At 37.9% G+C, this 19,533-nt stretch overlaps 1 protein-coding gene across 1 annotated transcript in view; it reads left to right on the forward strand.

Moving 5' to 3' along the window:
• Positions 1–19,533, forward strand: part of RNLS (renalase, FAD dependent amine oxidase) — a 308,905-nt gene that overhangs the window by 224,470 nt on the left and 64,902 nt on the right. The window contains exon 5 of the mRNA XM_003255175.3: positions 6,086–6,259. Within this exon, the coding sequence (XP_003255223.2) occupies positions 6,086–6,259 (174 nt within the window). The remainder of the gene's footprint in view (positions 1–6,085; positions 6,260–19,533) is intronic.

The raw sequence follows: 19,533 nt of genomic DNA on the forward strand, positions 1-19,533 counted from the left end.
TATTTACAATGAGGGCTTTTGGTCTTATGGTAAGCAGAAATTCAGTACGCAAAATTATATGTACAATGTGATCACAACCATGTTTAGAGAAAAAAATCGTAATACCCTAAAGGAAAAAATCAAAATGTTACTTGTTTATCAGAATAATGAAAATATGGTGATATTTTTACCTTTTCCCTCTTTATATCCTTGCCTACTTGCCAAATTTTCTGAAATGAGGATATATTCATTAATATTTATTGAATGCCATTGTTGCACTAATCACTGTCCTGGGACCTGGACAGACAAAGCTCATGAAGCACAGTCTTTGCCTCAAGTTGCTTACAATCTAGTGTCTTATTTTTATATTGTAATTTCCAAAATAATAAGATAATAAAGCTATTGTTTATTAAATTAGGGCGGATGAGGGGAAGTAGCATTCAATATATTTGGTCTCTTTCCCTCACACCACCTTTCAAAGCCAGTAGGAATCCTGGCTGCCTATTACTTTAAAATATATCCAAAATCTCATGAAATGTAAACTAATAAAGCTTTCGGGAAAAAAACCTATAAGAAAACATCTTTATGATCTTGAAGTAGGTTATTGGCAAAAACATCTTAAGCAGGACACAGAAGTGTTAACTATAAATGAAAAAAGTAAGTTACGCTATATTAAAATTAAAACTCTATTCATCAAATCATACTATTAAGAGGGTTAAAAGGCAGGCCACTCAGGAAGTTTTAAGTAAATTCATATTTAAGATTCATATCCACAATATATAAAGAACTCCTATATCGCACTAAGAAAAAGACAGCCCAAAAGAAAAATGGACAAAGATTTGAACAGGCAGTGACAAAAGCATATATGAATGACAAACATGGAAGGATTTTCAAATATTAGTCACCATGGAATACAAATTAGAACCACAATGTAATAGTATCTCTACATCCCAGATTAAAAAGACAGATAGTAGCCAATTCTGGCAACAACATGGAGCAACTCAGCTTTCATACACACCTGGTGGAAGTACAAACTGGTACAATCACTTTAGAAAACCATTTGGCAGTATTTGCTAAAGCTGAATTATGTGAGCTCCACGATTCCGGAATTCCAGTACTAGAGAATCACGTACCTATGTTCTTCACATTAAATATATAATAACCAAAATCTACAAACGATCCCAATGTTCATCAACAGTGGAATGGATAAGTAACTTGTATATATGTATAAGCAATACTGTCCCACAATGAGAATTAATTAACTACAACTACATCTAACAACATTTATATAACAAACATAATATTGAGTGAAAGAAGCCAGACACAAAAAATATATACCATATCATTCTGTTTATGTAAAGTTCAAAAACAGCTGAAGTAATCTATGATGCTGGAATTAAGGATTACTGATTACCTGCAGCAGGAAGAGAGTGCCTGGAAAAGGGGCAGAAGGTAGCTTCTGGGGTTCTGGTAATGCTCTGTTTCTTGATCTGGCTGCCAGTTTTACAGGTGTGTTCACTTTATGAAAATTCATCAAGGCATAATTTTCTCTGTATGTTAAACCTCTATTAAAATTTACATTATCCATATTATATATTTATGTATACATATATTGTGTGCATGTATGTGAAATGACAACATTTCAACAAATGAAGTTTTAATGAGTTAGTTGACTTTTATTAGCAATTCATGAACCAGACAGCATCCAGTCTATAAAATAGACAAGAGCTCCACTGGCCATGAAGTCATGGCCCGTGAATTGGTTTAATAGAGAGCTCCACTGGCCATGAGTTGGTTCTTGTAAAGGAACTTGAGCAGGAACAAGGAAACATCTAGTGCAAAAGGTAAATTGGTTAACATCAGGTTACTAGAGGTTACTCTCCTTGTATGGATTAAAGCAGAGGGGACTTGGTTATTATGCCCGCTCAGCTCACATTGACTGGACCCTTTTAATTGGTTGCTGTGGATTTCCTGGGGTTTTTTTTTTTTTTCCAGAAAACTTACTTTCTCCCCTAATCTCTCAGGTCAGATCTTGCAAGTAAACAGCTTAGGTTTTGGTTTGGTGATCAGGAATATTAGCATGAGTGACTCCAGTTTAGGTTGGTCTGTTGGGACCTAGTGCAAGATCTTAGCCCAAATCAATAGCCTCTCGTAATTTTTATTTAAGAGTATATACACATATTCACACACACACACACACACACACAAACACACACACACCTATATATTTCATCCACACTGTAGCCACTTCTGGCTTCCTCTACTGTTCTCTCTAAGACTTCTGCAATAGCTGCTTGCCCCAGTTCCACTCTTGCACCCCTGTATCTTCACCAGTAGCCAGAATAAGAATTTTAAGACAGAAGGCATGCCATGTCTGTCCTTGGCTCATAACGAGTAGTAGCTTCCCATGTCAATCCAAGTAAAATCCTCAGAGGTAACACATATCCCTGACAGTCTGTATAAAATAGCCTCACTCAAACCTGTTATGTATCCCTTTACCTGCTTTATTTTTCCTTATAGCTCTTATCACCAACTGACATACCATTTACTTGATTATTTATTTATAATGGCCTTTCTGCCACCAGTATGTAGGCTACAAGAGAGCAGGGACTTTATCTTTCTGCTTTACAGCCTTCGTGTCTAGAAAAGTGCATGGCATAATGGATGGATGGATGGATAAATGGATGGATGGATGGATGGATGGATGAACAGATTGATTTGATTGTCACCAAAAAATGTAGAAAATAGGCAGAATATGTATTATTAGCCTTCTTTTATAGGTTTGGACACTAAGAGAATAAAATTACATGAGGAAACAAAGAAAATTAAATTACTTACCCAGTGTTATTCAGGAGTACAGCCAGATCTTCTGTTCCTCTCTCTCACCCTCCTCTTCTCTCTCTTTCTCTCCCTCTGCTCTTCCCCTCCCACAAACCCACTCATGCACACAAAGACATTGGCACAAGGAGAATGAAATAAGAACAATTTTCCTCATTAATGAAAGTATGCATGTGAACTACTCTGTTCACTACAATTTTTAGCCATTTTACTCATAGTCATAAAATATATTTTATATTATGTATGTGTAAGATATATATAATATATATTATATAACATATCTTACATATACGTGTGTGTGTTTGTGTGTTATATAATCCTATCCTCAGAGAAAAGTAATTGAATAGAAGCCTACTAACAACTAGCTTTCCCCATAAATTGGTAGTCAATGCAATTGACAAATGGTTGTAAGTGTGTACTTTGTGCTTAGATTGTGTTATGCCTTCTGTGAACGTTTGAGATGTGGTCCGTGTCGCAGAGATGCTTACCAATTGGCTGAGAATTAAATGAGGATGACAGCCAGGTAAAGATTTATTATATTGGAATTGGGCCTTTTTATATAAGCCTTGATTTGTGGTCATTTTTTCTATTTGAAAACATGATAAGAAAGAATCTATTGTTTTGCTTGCCAAAATATGTGGGACCTAGGGCTGGTTTCTTTAGCATTTTGCACTAGGAACTTTTTTAAACAAAGTAAGACATTTTTTTAAGATCCTACCCGCATTGCAAGAATAAAAAACTTTTAAGGCTCTGAAGACAAAGTTTTTGTCAGTGAATGTCCAGAAATTGAGATTGTTTCAGTCAGAAGTCTCACCTCCCTGTTCTCAGAATGAATTGCAGAGCCCCTGGAATAGACAAGGGTGTGTAAGGTTAATTGCTGTTTCTATATAGATATCAATTACCTTTTCAAAGGGCTACCTAGTGGGATTTACCACTTGGCACTTTGTCTAAAAGCAACAAAAAGGGGAGTGGGGAGAGGACCAATTTGGTTGTCAACCTATTGATCCTTCAGTGTTGGTTAAAAAAATAAAAGTTTTAGGCCCTTTCAGTTACTAAGTAGCTAACTACACAGTTTTGTTTGGTTGTTTTTTTTTTTTAATTTAAAAAAATGGGAAACAGTGATTATGTGCTCAGCTGCTAGCATTAATATGTTTCACCTCCTCCCTCTTAGAAAACAGTAACTATAATATCAAGCCATAACTTTAAAAGCAGATTAAATTAAAAAATGAAGTTCCAAATTCATTGAGTGTAATGAGACCAATGTCAGATCATTCGTTCATCAAGTAGTTACAGCTTTTAATAAGGCAGAAAATTATGGTTAAGGGGAAATATGGCTTTTACTTATGAATACAAAATAGCCATTAATGTCACAGGAGAAAGCAATGTCAAAGTTTATTCTGAAACTCAGACTTGCAGATGAGCAGAGGAAAGTATAGGGTAGTAAGAATATATGTGTAACTCCAATGTGGGAGCTCTGGCCTCATCCTGACCACGCAACTTGGAAGCTATGTAACCTAAAGCAGGTTAGTTAACCAATCTGAATCTCACCTTCCTGGGGATGTAAAATGAGGATGGCTTTTGTGAAGACTAAATGAGGTCATGGTTCTAAAAATGTTTTGTAGCTGAAATAATGTATAGGATTATTACTGTGCTATAATAATTTATTGAATCCCTTTCCTGCCTCTCTCTACCTCCTAAAGCCACTTCTGTAAGATTTAACTAAAGTTTCCCCCTCATCCTTGAGGTTTGCTTATCCCTACTGTCGTAGATTAGGATATTTTACCCCAATTAAATGAGAATTTCCCATATGTTCCATGTCTGAATGAGCCTTCCTAAGGCAGGACAGAACTATGACCTTCTCTGAAACCTAAACTATTAATGTTGTACATACATAAACAAGCAGCTCCCTGAGACCTTAAAGGTAGGGGTATTGGAGATAGAAAGTAAAAAGTGGAAGAAATGTCTTCTTTTCCCACCTCAGGATGGAACATTGTCCCATTTTCCTAAGTATTTTTTCTTGTCCGATTTTCCTAAATATTTTTTCTATCTGTAGTAGAAAAAGTTACTATTTAATGAACACTTATTATATGCCAAGCACTGTGCTATGCATTATTTCATATAATCCTCACAACAGACTAATGCATTCTGTACTATTATTGCCAGTATAGACAAGAGAACTATAATCAGAGCAATTAAGTAGTTTGACCAGTGTCACATATCTGGTAAGTAGAGAGTCAGGATTTGAACCTAAACCTGCTCAATTCTTTTTCCAGGCTTTTCCTATTATTTACCTCCTACATTTCAACTTCTTTTGTGAAGAAGTTGACATACACATTATTTCTTTGCATGTCTGTGTTTGCCTTTCTATCCCTTTAAAGTTTCATCTTTGGTGTGCTTGTAATGAGTAGGGTAGGGACCTACAAACAAAGATGACTAAGGTGTGGTCCCTCTGCTTAAGGAGCTATTATAATCCACTGGCAAAAAGATGACAGGCAAACAAATCACTCTATGACATGGAACAATTTGTGTGCATGTACGTGTGTGTGTGTGTGTGTGTGTGTGTGTAGCAGTTTTTGTTTGTGTTCTGCAACTTTTAAGTTCAGGTGTACATGTGCAGGATGCTCAGGTTTGTTACATAGGTAATCATGTGCCATGGTGGTTTGCTGCACAGATTATCCCATCACCTAGGTATTAAGCCCAGCATCCATTAGCTCTTCATCCTGATGCTGTCCCTCCCCAATGCCCCCATCCCCAACAGACTCCAGTGTGTGTTATTCCCCCCTTGTATCCATGGAACAATTTAAGAGGTCATAACAGATGGAGCATCAGCCTCCTCATCTGTAACTTGGAAATAATACTCTAAACCTTTTAAAACTGTTGTGATAGAGTGAAATGCTTATGTCAAGTATATAGCAAATACCCTAACTTGTAGTAAGGGGTCAGTATATGGAATCTATAATGTGGCCAGACAGTCCAAGGACTGGGATACCAGACTGGAAAAGCAATTTGGAGCCAGATTTTGAGAACCTTGAATGCCATTCCAAAGAATGTGGACCTTCAGCTTGATAAAAACAATGTGCCAAAGTTAATAATTATTCCAAAAAGAAATTAGAGCTGGTGCTATTTTACAATACCTTTCAAAATTCATTGTAAGTGAGATGGAGTTGGTGGAAGCGGTTGTAACTGGTTTAAAGGAATTTTATATTTGATGTGCTAAAAGGAAAGATGATATTTTTAAGTTTGATGCCTTTTATTTTTTCTTCCACAGTAATTAGTGAATGCCAAAGGCAGCAGCTGGAAGCTGTGAGCTACTCCTCTCGATATGCTCTGGGCCTCTTTTATGAAGCTGGCACGAAGATTGATGTCCCTTGGGCTGGGCAGTACATCACCAGTAATCCCTGCATACGCTTCGTCTCCATTGATAATAAGAAGCGCAATATAGGTCAGTACCCCCATTATTTCCCTTAAATACAGTAACAATGGTGGGTGTAGATCATGAAAAATGCTGTTTAATTGAGTGTTGCCATTCTGAACAGAGCAAGCATTTAACTCCAAGCCACAGGGGATAAAATTTAATGTCACATTTGGCCAGTAATAAAATACACAGTGAAACCAGCAAAGTTTTTCAGAATTTCATTCACCACATGGTTTATATTACTGAGTTCAGGAAAATAGTGTCAGAAAGTTTAAGATTTCAAAATGGCCCAAGTTCTATTGCTTTAATATGGATGCATCTATATGCAAATATATCTCTCATTTGTTTCTTGGTGAAGTTTGTTTTTGTTTGTTTGGTTTGGGTATTTTTTTGTTAATTTGATAAGTGCTGCTCTTCCACTTCCTCGGCTAGAAATTAAAGGAGAATTTTACTATGTTATGAAAATCCTTCATTTCAATATAGTTTTATTGTTTATTTACATTTTATCTGGGGAAAAATGGTAAATTTACTTTATAAACAATGTAACGGGTAAAATCTTTCATGAGAGCTTTACTAGAATGTGATGAATCTACACTCCACCCTTTTTGTTGAAGACAGTTATAAAAATTAGATTTGAATTGTAAGAAAAACATAACTGATTCCTTTTAGGCAAAAAGGTGAAAGTGTATTCTCATTTGTAGGATTGCAGTGATCCCTGAGATGCTGCTTTTTGTGGAATAACCGTTAATGATGTAAAACTCTTGAATTGTCCTGTCAATCTCTTACAGTGTTTTATGGGACAGTAATGGCTTCACCAAGCCATTAGTTAAAAGTCTGGCTTGATAAAATCACCAACGTCTCTTGGCTCACCAGACCTTCATAATGATAGAACTGGGCTGGAGTATGGTTTTTATATCAGAGCTCATGATCTTAGAAAAATGTTTCTTTTATAACTTAAAACTCCCTTAGGGGTGGACTGTTTATGTTAACATGATACCACATATATGTACAATCAGCAGTTCATAAAATGCCTTAGAACTTCAATGGACTATTTTTAACTCTACAACTGCTTTGTTCTGAGAAAAGGAGACTAACCCTTGATCTTTTCATGTTATATGCCATGAATTAGACATTATCCTGTGTGTATTTCATCATAAGATATGATATCTGTCAGGGTGTATTCAGTTGTACATAACAGAAAAAAAATTTAAACTTGTTTAAATTTTAAACTATGTTTAACAGCATAAAGACATTTGTTATATTATCTGCTATGGACTGAATTGTGTCTCCTCCATAGACATAGGTTGAAGGCCTAATCCCAATATGGTTGTATTTAGAGATAGGACTTTTAGGAGGTAATTAAGATTAAATGAAGTCCTAAAGGTAGGGCCCTAACCCTGTGGGGTTGATGGCCTTAAAAGAAGAGCAAAAGAGACAAAGCTCTCTCTTTATATCCTGGCTTGCACACACCATGTGAGGACATAGTAAAAAGGCAGCTGTCTGCAAGCCAGGAAGATAGCCCCAACTAAGCCAAATCTATCAGCACCTTGATCTTGGACTTCTCAGCCTCCAGAACTGTGAAAAATTTCTGTTGTTTAAGTCACCCAGTCTATGGTGTTTTGTTATGGTAGCCTGAGTTGACTAATACATTATCTAAGGAGAAGATTGGAGAGACTTCGGGGTTCATTGATTCAGGAACTGAGCAATATCTTCAAAGACCTAGGTTTTATCTTTCTCTGCTCTCTTCCACTCTCAATGTTGATGTCCTCAGAGGACTGGCAGCAAGATGGCAATAGCTGTTGGAGTCACACTGAACCTAACAACATGCTTAGGAATGAAATGAACTATAACTGGCTCTGTTCCTTTCTAAGAATCAAGGAAATCCTGGGAGGCCAAGGCAGGTGGATCACGAGGTAAGGAGTTCAAGACCAGACTGGCCAATGTAATGAAACCCCATCTCTACTAAAAATACAAAAAACTAGCTGGGCATGGTGACAAGGGCCTGTAATCCCAGCTACTCGGGAGGCTGAGGCAGGAGAATCACTCTTGAATCCAGGAGGCAGAGGTTGCAGTGAGCAAAGATCGTGCCACTGCACACCAGCCTGGGCGACAGTGCAAGACTCCATCTCAAAAAATAATAACAATAAATAATAATACTAATCAAGGAAATCTTTACAGAAGCCCTTTAATAGACTTCTCCTCATGTGCCACAGACCAGAATTGGATTACTTGAGTACTCCAAAACCAGGTGCTGGCAAAGAGTGTGGGAGCAATGTGATAAGCCTTTACAAGTCCAGATCTACTCCTGGAACTGGGACTGGGGTCATCTTTCCTTTAGTTATGAGGAGTGCTACCTGAATACAATAGAGTTTTGTTAGAAGGAAGGAAGGAAGTACTAAATGCTGGATTAGCAATCAATAATGTCCATTATCTTCAAGTAGAGTCACATCTTATATGGGAGGTAAAGTTCTAAAGTTGTCACATAAAGAGTCATATACATTCAAAATTACCTTCAAAGTTTCTTACAACGACACTACATTTTAGAGAATGATGTAACATCTTTCAGTAAATTCAGTACAACTATTTTCCCAACATTCAATAGATTTCTGTTTCTTTGGTGAAGCCAGATTAAAAGTTGATTTGGATTTATAGGACCCAGTGATATTTTCTACTATGAAAGGCACACAGGAAGGAAAGAAATAGCAGAGTCTTATCTCCTAACAGACTATAAATCTGCTATAAAAATGGAGTGGGATGGTGGGTAAAAGCACCCACAGTACAGTGCAGTAATAATTTATAAAATTATGCAAATTTTAAGGAGTACAACATAAAATATTAATAAATTATCTCATGATTGGAAGCATTTGAAAGAATTTTAAAATTTTTTTATATCAGCAATCATACAGTATTGAAAGGAGTGGCTACATGAATTGGAAACCATGTTTTTGCTAAAGCATATGGTGGTGCCACTTCAGCAAACAAAGAAATACCTGCTTTTCTTTGACAGCTGTATGGGAAATTAATCTTCAATTATGCAAGTTTTAAATTAAGTGAGACAGAATGCCAGTAATGGCATTTCATAACATAAAATCTAACTGCTTTGCATTTAAACTATTTTTTTCTCACTATCTGGGGACCAGGATACTAAATGGGTCTAGTTGAACTCGCATACTACAAATGCCCATATAATGTAACTTCACTCTATTTTATTGATATTAACTAGGACAGTAAGAGTTTTTGTTTTGTTTTGTTTGTTTTTTGTTTGTTTTTGTTTTTTTTTAATGTAATTTCGCTCTGTGGCCCAGGCTGGAGTGCAGTGGCAAGATCTCTGCTCACTGCAACCTCTGCCTCCTGAGCTTAAGCGATTCTCCTGCCTCAGGCTCCCAAGTAGCTGGGAGTATAGGTGCCCACCACCATGCCCAGCTAATTATTTTTGTACTTGTAGTAGAGACGGGGCTTCACCAAGTTGGCCAGTCTGGTCTTGAACCCCTGACCTCAAATGATCCAACTGCCTTAGCCTCCCAAAGTGCTGGGATTACAGGTGTGAGCCACTGCACCCAGCCAGGAGATGTTTCTTAATGCCAGTAACACTACCCCACACCCTTGCTTTATGTGGGGTGTTTGATTGAATCAATAATTAATACTACAACGTACATACACAACCAATGAAACATTTGTGTTCTGTCAGGGTAGAGAAGCAACAAGATAAACAAAGTCTGGCATGGTTGAGACCACAAAATACAGTCAGTTGTTAAGTCTTGAAGAGAGCTAGAGGATATAGAAGTAGCCCAAAGATCAAGGCATAATCATTTGTTAGAAGTCAGGAATAGGTAGTACAGTACATGTAGAAAGCCACAGCCAGAACCAAAGTTTCCTTAGGCAGAGGGAGTAGATTCCAAGATGTACTAGACCCGACTTCAAGTAACAATAGTTATAAATATGCCCCAATATCCTTGTTTGTGTTTCCCAAAATCTGTTCAGTGGAACACTATTTCCTTGAGTTGCTCTTTGAAAAAGGGCTCTGTCATCAAATAAATTTGCAAAATACTACAGACATTTATTTTGGAGAATCTCAGGACATATTATCTTTTTAAAGGATATTCCTACAGAAAAGACACCTTTTTACTTCTTTTAATCTAGAATTTCCTAAATGTACTTGACCATGGGTTATTGTATTTCAGCACCAAACCTACTAACATCCCACAGAAATGGTTCCCAAGTATGCATTTGAGAAACCCTGACTTGATGTCACCTTTCATGCTTCACATCTGGTCAGGAATTGTAGGCCAGATAATTGGAGTGGGAGGTTTGTTCCTGAAGGCATCAATTGGGAAATACTTGAGATTTTTTTTAGAAATGAGAGAACCCTTGTTGCCAATAAACTCAAATCTTCATGGAGTTAAAATTTGAGAAAATTTATGTTAAAATAAGGTGTTTATCATATTAACTTGGTAGTTTCTAAAATTAGTAAGATTGGAATAGTGGGAAGAATTTGGACTTACAAGACCTACATTCAGATTCTGGTTCTGAAAAATGCTACTGTTGTACTTTTGTATAGGCCTTGTATTTGTAACGCTAGTTTTTGTAGTAAACATACCCAAAAACTTTAATGGCCTGAACATGACTGAGGTTTATTTCTTGCTCACATAAAGCCCAAACAGGTGTTTGTGATTGGTAGGTAGCTTTCTTCAAAGCTTTATTTAGGAACCCAGGCTCCATCCATTTTTTGACTCCGCAAACTTCATAAGGTAACTAACAGAGTCAGTGTACTCATAGGCATCAATCTGTGGATGGAAACAGGATGGAGGAGAGCCAGAGGAGTTTTTAGGGGTAGGCCTAGAAATGGTGCACCTCAAGTGTGCTCACATTCTGTTGGTTAGGACACAGTTATGTGACCACACTTATTTGGAAGGAAAGCTGGAAATGTAGTCTACCTATATATGTAGGAAGAAGAAAAAGTGGATTTGGTGAACATCTAGCCAGTTTCTACTAAAACATTTAGCATAAATCATTCTGAAAAAGGAACAGATTAGACCTGTGTGAATGATAAATAGGTTTCAACAAGTGAGAATCATTCAATAAGTAGTTGCCACCTGGAACAACAACTAAGAATGCTTCCCAGGCTGGGTATAGACTCAGTAGAAAAAGATCTTCCAACAATTAACAATATCTGTCATGTAGAGAACATAAGGAATAGTGCCACAAGTGAGATACATTAACCTCCCAGGAAGATCTCTGAGGTCCATCCCAGGATCTTAAATTTGAAGTTAGACTGTCCAGGAGTCCAGACTCAACTCAGTTCCACCATTTACTAGCTGTGTAACTTTGGGTAAATTAAACTATCTGTTGCCTCCTCAATAAGATGAGTAAAATAATACCATACCAATACCAAAGGGTTACTGAGAATTAAATGATTTGAACATATGAAGACTTTGCGTGGCATTTAGAAAGTAAGTATTTATGGTACGTATTATAATAATTAACAATTCCAGTCTTCAATTTGGATATTATAGTCTCTGAAGCAAAGAGCATAAATATAAAAGTCTAACTTAGGTGAATGCAGCCTCTGTTACCAATACGGGTAGGAATTAGGGCAACTTAAATAAATAAAATGAGTAAGCAACCCTGAAAATGATTGATCAGAAATTTAGCATTCTTTCCTTGTCACCATCTGAGGAGTGTTAATGATCAATAAAATAGCCAACAGGCAGCAATCTGAGGAGATTAAGACAATCTGAATTCTAGAGATGTGATGGCCAATAGCCACAATGACATAGTTTTCAATATCTTATCAAAGAAAATAATCCAACTCACCTTAAAAGAAAAAAAGCAAATGAACAAACTTAGAATGTATTCATAGAATTTATACTCACAAGAATTTTATTGTTAGAATCTCTGAGTAACAAACACTAATATAATATATAATAACTTCAATGGCTGTTTTGCAAAATATGCAGAAGTGTTATTCCATATGGCTATTTATTATGTCAACTCTTTATAAAAACAAGGACATAATATGAGATGTTATAAATAATTGGGATGGGCCTGAGGCTTTAAATCCAGTCACCTTGTGACACTTAAAGGAGTTCATGATTATTTCAATTAAACAAATAGCCATAAACCTTATAACACAAAATGGTCCACTTAAGAATTGAATCGGGGGCAGTTTCAGGATGGCCGAATAGGAACAGCTCCAGTCTACAGCTCCCAGCATGAGTGACACAGAAGACGGGTGATTTCTGCATTTCCAACTGAGATACCGGGTTCATCTCACTGGGGCTTGTTGGACAGTGGGTACAGGACGGTGGGTGCAGCATACCGAGCATGAGCAAAAGCAGGGTGAGGCATTGCCTCATGTGGGAAGTGCAAGGGGTCAGGGAATTCCCTTTCATAGCCAAGCAAAGCTGTGACAGATGGCACCTGAAAAATCGGGTCACTCCCACCCTAATACTGCTCTTTTCCAATGGTCTTAGCAAACGGCACACCAGGAGATTATATCCCACGCCTGGATCAGAGGGTCCCATGCCCACGGAGCCTCGCTCATCTCTCGTTGCTAGCACAGCAGTCTGAGATTGAACTGCAAGGCCGCAGCAAGGCTGGGGGAGGGGCGCCCGCCATTGCTGAGGCTTGAGTAGATAAACAAACTGGCCTGGAAGTTCAAACTGGGTGGAGCCCACCGCAGCTCAAGGAGGCCTGCCTGCCTCTGTAGACCCCACCTCTGGGGGCAGGGCATAGCCAAACAAAAGGCAGCAGAAACCTCTGCAGACTTAAATGTCCCTGTCTGACAGCTTTGAACAGAGTAGTGGTTCTCCCAGCATGAAGTCTGAGATCTGAGAACAGACAGACTGCCTCCTCAAGTGGGTCCCTGACCCCCGAGTAGCCTATCTCGGAGGCACCCCCTAGTAGGGGCAGACTGACACCTCACACGGCCGGGTACCCCTCTGAGACGAAACCTCCAGAGGAACAATCAGACAGCAACATTTGCTGTTCAGCAATATTCCCTGTTCTGCAGCCTCCGCTGCTGATACCCAGGCAAACAGGGTCTGGAGTGGACCTCCAGCAAACTCCAACAGACCTGCAGCTGAGGGTCCTGACTGTTAAGAGGAAAACTAACAAACAGAAAGGACATCCACACCAAAACCCCATCTGTACATCACCATCATCAAAGAACAAAGGTAGATAAAACCACAAAGATTGGGAAAAAACAGAACAGAAAAACCAAAAATTCTAAAAATCAGAGCCCCTCTCCTCCTCCAAAGGAATCCAGCTCCTCACCAGCAACGGAACAAAGCTGGACAGAGAATGACTTTGACGAGTTCAGAGAAGAAGGCTTCAGATGATCAAACTCTGAGCTAAAGGAGGAAGTTTGAACCCATGGCAAAGAAGTTAAAAACCTTGAAAAAAGATTAGACGAAGGGCTAACTAGAATAACCAATGCACAGAAGTCCTTAAAGGACCTGATGGAGCTGAAAACCATGGCACGAGAACTACATGACGAATGCACAAGCTTTAGTAGCCCATTCGATCAACTGGAAGAAAGGGTATCAGCGATGGATGATCAAATGAATGAAATGAAGTGAGAAGAGAAGTTTAGAGAAAAAAGAATAAAAAGAAATGAACAAAGCCTCCAAGAAATATGGGACTATGTGAAAAGACCAAATCTACGTCTGATTGGTGTACCTGAGAGTGAAGGGGAGAATGGAACCAAGTGGGAAAACACTCTGCAGGATATTATCCAGAGAATTTCCTGAACCTAGCAAGGCAGGCCAACATTCAAATTCAGGAAATACAGAGAATGCCACAAAGATACTCCTCGAGAAGAGCAACTCCAAGACACATAATTGTCAGATTCACCAAAGTTGAAATGAGGAAAAAATGTTAAGGGCAGCCAAAGAGAAAGGTCGGGTTACCCACAAAGGGAAGCCCATCAGACTAACAGCTGATCTCTCAGCAGAAACTACAAGCCAGAAGAGAGTGGAGGCCAATATTCAACATTCTTAAAGAAAAGAATTTTCAACCAAGAATTTCATATCCAGCCAAACTAAGCTTCATAAGTGAAGGAGAAATAAAACCCTTTACAGACAAGCAAATGCTGAGAGATTTTGTCACCACCAGGCCTGCCCTACAAGAGCTCCTGAAGGAAGCACTAAACGTGGAAAGGAACAACCGGTACCAGCCACTGCAAAAACATGCCAAATTGTAAAGACCATCAAGGCTAGGAAGAAACTGCATCAACTAACAAGCAAAATAACCAGCTAACATCATAATGACAGGATCAGATTCACACAGAACAATATTAACTTTACATGTAAATGGGGTAAATGCTCCAATCAAAAGACACAGACTGGCAAATTGGATAAAGAGTCAAGACCCATCAGTGTGCTGTGTTCAGGAAACCCTTCTCACATGCAGAGACACATATAGGCTCAAAATAAAGGGATGGAGGAAGATCTACCAAGCAAATGGAAAACAAAAAAGGCAGGGGTTGCAATCCTAGTCTCTGATAAAACAGACTTTAAACCAACAAAGACCAAAAGAGACAAAGAAGGCCATTAAATAATGGTAAAGGGATCAATTCAACAAGAAGAACTAACTATCCTAAACATATCTGCACCCAATACAGGAGCACCCAGATTCATAAAGCAAGTCCTTAGAGACCTACAAAGAGACTTAGACTCCCACACAATAACAGTGGGAGATTTAACACCCCACTGTCAACATTAGACAAATCAATAAGACAGAAAGTTAACAAGGATATCCAGGAATTGAACTCAGCTCTGCACCAAGCAGACCTAATAGACATCTACGGAGCTCTCCACCCCAAATTAACAGAGTATACATTCTTTTCAGCACCACACCACACCTATTCCAAAATTTACCACATACTTAGAAGTAAAGCACTCCTCAGCAAATGTAAAAGAACAGAAATTATAACAAACTGTCTCTCAGACCACAGTGCAATCAAACTAGAACTCAGGATTAAGAAACTCACTCAAAACCGCTCAACTACATGGAAACTGAACAACCTGCTCCTGAATGACTACTGGCTACATAATGAAATGAAGGCAGAAATAAAGATGTTCTTTGAAACCAATGAGAACAAAGACACAACATACCAGAGTCTCTGGGACACATTTACAGCAGTGTGTAGAGGGAAATTTATAGCACTAAATTCCCACAAGAGAAAGCAGGAAAGATCTAAAACTGACAACCTAACATCAATTAAAAGAACTAGAGAAGCAACAGCAAACACATTCAAAAGCTAGCAGAAGGCAAGAAATAACTAAGATCATAGTTAGCTAAGCTAAATAACTAAGGAGATAGAGACACAAAAAACCCTTCAAAAAATCAATGAATCCAAGAGCTGGTTTTTTGAAAAGATCAACAAAATTGATAGACCGCTACCAAGACTAATAAGAGAGAAGAATCAAATAGATGCAATAAAAAATGATAAAGGGGATATCCCCACTGATCCCACAGAAATACAAACTACCATCAGAGAATACTATAAACAACTCTATGTAAATAAACTAGAAAATCTAGAAGAAATGGAAAAATTCCTGGACACATACACCCTCACACGACTAAACCAGGAAGAAGTTGAATCTCTTAATAGACCAATAACAGGCTCTGAAATTGAGGCAATAATTAATAGCTTGCCAACCAAAAAAAGCCCAAGACCAGACGGATTCACAGTCGAATTCTACCAGAGGTACAAGAGGAGCTGGTACCATTCCTTCTGAAACTATTCCAATCAATAGAAAAAGAGGGAATCCTCCCTAACTCATTTTATGAGGCCAGCATCATGCTGATACCAAAGCCTGGCAGAGACACAACAACAAAAGAGAATTTTAAACCAATATCCCTGATGAACATCGATGCAAAAATCCTCAATAAGATACCAGCAGCACATCAAAAAGCTTATCCACCATGATCAAGTGGGCTTCATGCCTGGGATGCAAGGCTCGTTCAACATATGCAAATCAATAAACGTAATCCAGCATATAAACGGAACCAAAGACAAAAACTACATGATTATCTCAATAGATGCAGAAAAGGCCTTTGACAAAATTCAACAGTGCTTCATGCTAAAAACTCTTAATAAATTAGGTATTGATGGGATGTATCTCAAAATAGTAAGAGCTATCTATGACAAACCCACAACCAATATCATACTGAATGGGCAAAAACTGGAAGCATTCCCTTTGAAAACTGGCACAAGACAGGGATGCCCTCTCTCACCACTCCTATTCAACATAGTGCTGGAAGTTCTGGCCAGAGCAATCAGGTAGGAGAAAGAAATAAAGGGTATTCAATTAGGAAAAGAGGAAGTCAGATTGTCCCTGTTTGCAGATGACATGATTGTATATCTAGAAAACCCCATTGTCTCAGCTCAAAATCTCCTTAGGCTGATAAGCAACTTCAGCAAAGTCTCAGGATACAAAATCAATGTGCAAAAATCACAAGCATTCTTATACACCAATAAAAGACAAAACAGATTGCCAAATCATGAGTGAACTCCCATTCACAATTGCTTCAAAGAGAATAAAATACCTAGGAATCCAACTTACAAGGGATGTGAAGGACCTCTTCAAGGAGAACTACAAACCACTGCTCAATGAAACAAAAGAGGACACAAACAAATGGAAGAACATTCCATGCTCATGGATAGGAAGAATCAATATCGTGAAAATGGCCATACTGCCCAAGGTAATTTACAGATTCAATGCCATCCCCATCAAGCTACCAATGACTTTCTTCACAGAATTGGAAAAAACTACTTTAAAGTTCATATGAAACCAAAAAAGAGCCCGCGAACACAGCTGGAGGCATCACGCTACCTGACTTCAAATTGTACTACAAGGCTACAGTAACCAAAACAGCATGGTACTGGTACCAAAACAGAGATATAGACCAATGGAACAGAACAGAGCCCTCAGAAATAATACCACACATCTACAACCATCTGATCTTTGACAAACCTGACAAAAACGAGAAATGGGGAAAGGATTCCCTATTTAACAAATGGTGCTGGAAAAACTGGCTAGCCATATGTAGAAAGCTGAAACTGGATCCCTTCCTTACACCTTATACAAAAATTAATTCTAGATGGATTAAAGACTTAAATGTTACACCTAAAACCATAAAAACCCTAGAAGAAAACCTAAGCAATACCATTTAGGACATAGGCATGGGCAAGGACTTCATGACTAAAACACCAAAAGCAATGGCAACAAAAGCCAAAATTGACAAATGGGATCTAATTACACTAAAGAGCTTCTGCACAGCAAAAGAAACTACCATCAGAGTGAACAGACAACCTACAGAATGGGAGAAAATTTTTGCAATCTACCCATCTGACAAAGGGCTAATATCCAGAATCTAGAAAGAACTCAACAAATTTACAAGAAAAGAAAACAAACAACCCCACCAACAAGTGGGCAAAGGATATGAACAGACACTTCTCAAAAGAAGACATTTATGCAGCCAACAGACACATGAAAAAATGCTTCTTATCACTGGCCATCAGAGAAATGCAAATCAAAACCACAATGAGATGTCATCTCACACCAGTTAGAATGGTGATCATTAAAAAGTCAGGAAACAACAGGTGCTGGAGAGGATGTGGAGAAATAGGAACACTTTTACACTGTTGGTGGGACTGTAAACTAGTTCAACCATTGTGGAAGTCAGTGTGGCGATTCCTCAGCAATCTAGAACTAGAAATACCATTTGATCCAGCCATCCCATTACTGGGTATATACCCAAAGGAATATAAGTCATGCTGCTATAAAGACACATGCACACATATGTTTAGTGCGGCACTACTCACAATAGCAAAGACTTGGAACCAACCCTAATGTCCAACAATGATAGACTAGATTAAGAAAATGTGGCACATATACACCATGGAATACTATGCAGCCATAAAAAGATGAGTTCATGTCCTTTGTAGGGACATGGATGAAGCTGGCAACCATCATTCTCAGCAAGCTATCACAAGGACAAAAAAACCAAACACCGCATGTTCTCACTCATAGGTGGGAATTGAACAATGAGAACACTTGGACACAGGAAGGGGAACATCACACACCAGGGCATGTCATGGGGTGGGAGGAGGGGGGAGGGATAGCATTAGGAGATATACCTAATATAAATGACGAGTTAATGGGTGCAGCACACCAACATGGCACGTGTATATATATGTAACAAACCTGCACGTTGTGCACATGTACCCTAAAACTTAAAGTGTAATAAAAATGTATATATACATTTAAAAAAAAAAGAATTGAATGAAAATGGAACTATTTGAACTTGCAGAAAATGCAATCCAGACAGGTAAAACTTTATAAGTAGAACAAAAAAGGAAGACCGAGAAGAAGGGAAAAGGAGAGAAGGAAAAGAAAAGAAGAACTGTGATCATGAAAAACTGTCAGGTTTCCCGTTTGGGTTTTTGTTTTAAAATATCAGGGCTCTCAGATAAATTAGTAATCCTCATCTTAAAATAATAAGCAGTGACTAGTAATCATGACATTTTGTCATTTATATAATAGACATAGTTATTTGTAATTCAGTTATGTAACTGATGTTTTCCCTATAAATCTGTTAAGGCAATTTAATTAACAGCTGTCAAATACTAATTGCAAATATTCATCTCATTATTATAGTGATGTCATAGAATATCATATGATAGTAATATCAGATCTTGGGGTGGTCTCTCAGGAAGAAAAATATATATATATAATGTATATATGTACTTAGATACAATATGTGTATATACACATATATACATACATAAAAATAAATATCTATTTTTTGTTATTTAAATTAATAGGCACAAATTATAAAATAGAATATTGTGATTTCATGTATTTCTCACTTTTAAAACCAAATATGGGGACCAGGTTCACTTCCTCATGCCTATAATCTCACTGCTTTGGGAGGCCAAGGCAGGAGGATTGCCAGAGGCCAGGAGTTCACACCAGCCTGGAATATGTAGATCCCAACTCCATCTCTGTTATTTAAAATAAAGGGGAGGGGACTTTTATTAGAGAATGAAATAACACAGCCCATTTTGTAAGGAGAACATTTGCACACAAAGTAAAAACAAACAACAGACCTCTTTCAGCCTCTAGTTTCCCTGTCCAGTTATCCTCAATGGGAAAGATTTACATCTAAGATAACATTTGCCCTCTCACTTGCAAAGCAACTTAAATCAGTATGAAAATCAATGCCAGAGATGGAATGAAAGTAGAAAATCAGCTAACTATAGAAATCAAAAATAAACTTTAAATATATCT

Source organism: Nomascus leucogenys, chromosome 3 (assembly GCF_006542625.1).
Source record: "Nomascus leucogenys isolate Asia chromosome 3, Asia_NLE_v1, whole genome shotgun sequence".
Taxonomy (NCBI): domain Eukaryota; kingdom Metazoa; phylum Chordata; class Mammalia; order Primates; family Hylobatidae; genus Nomascus; species Nomascus leucogenys.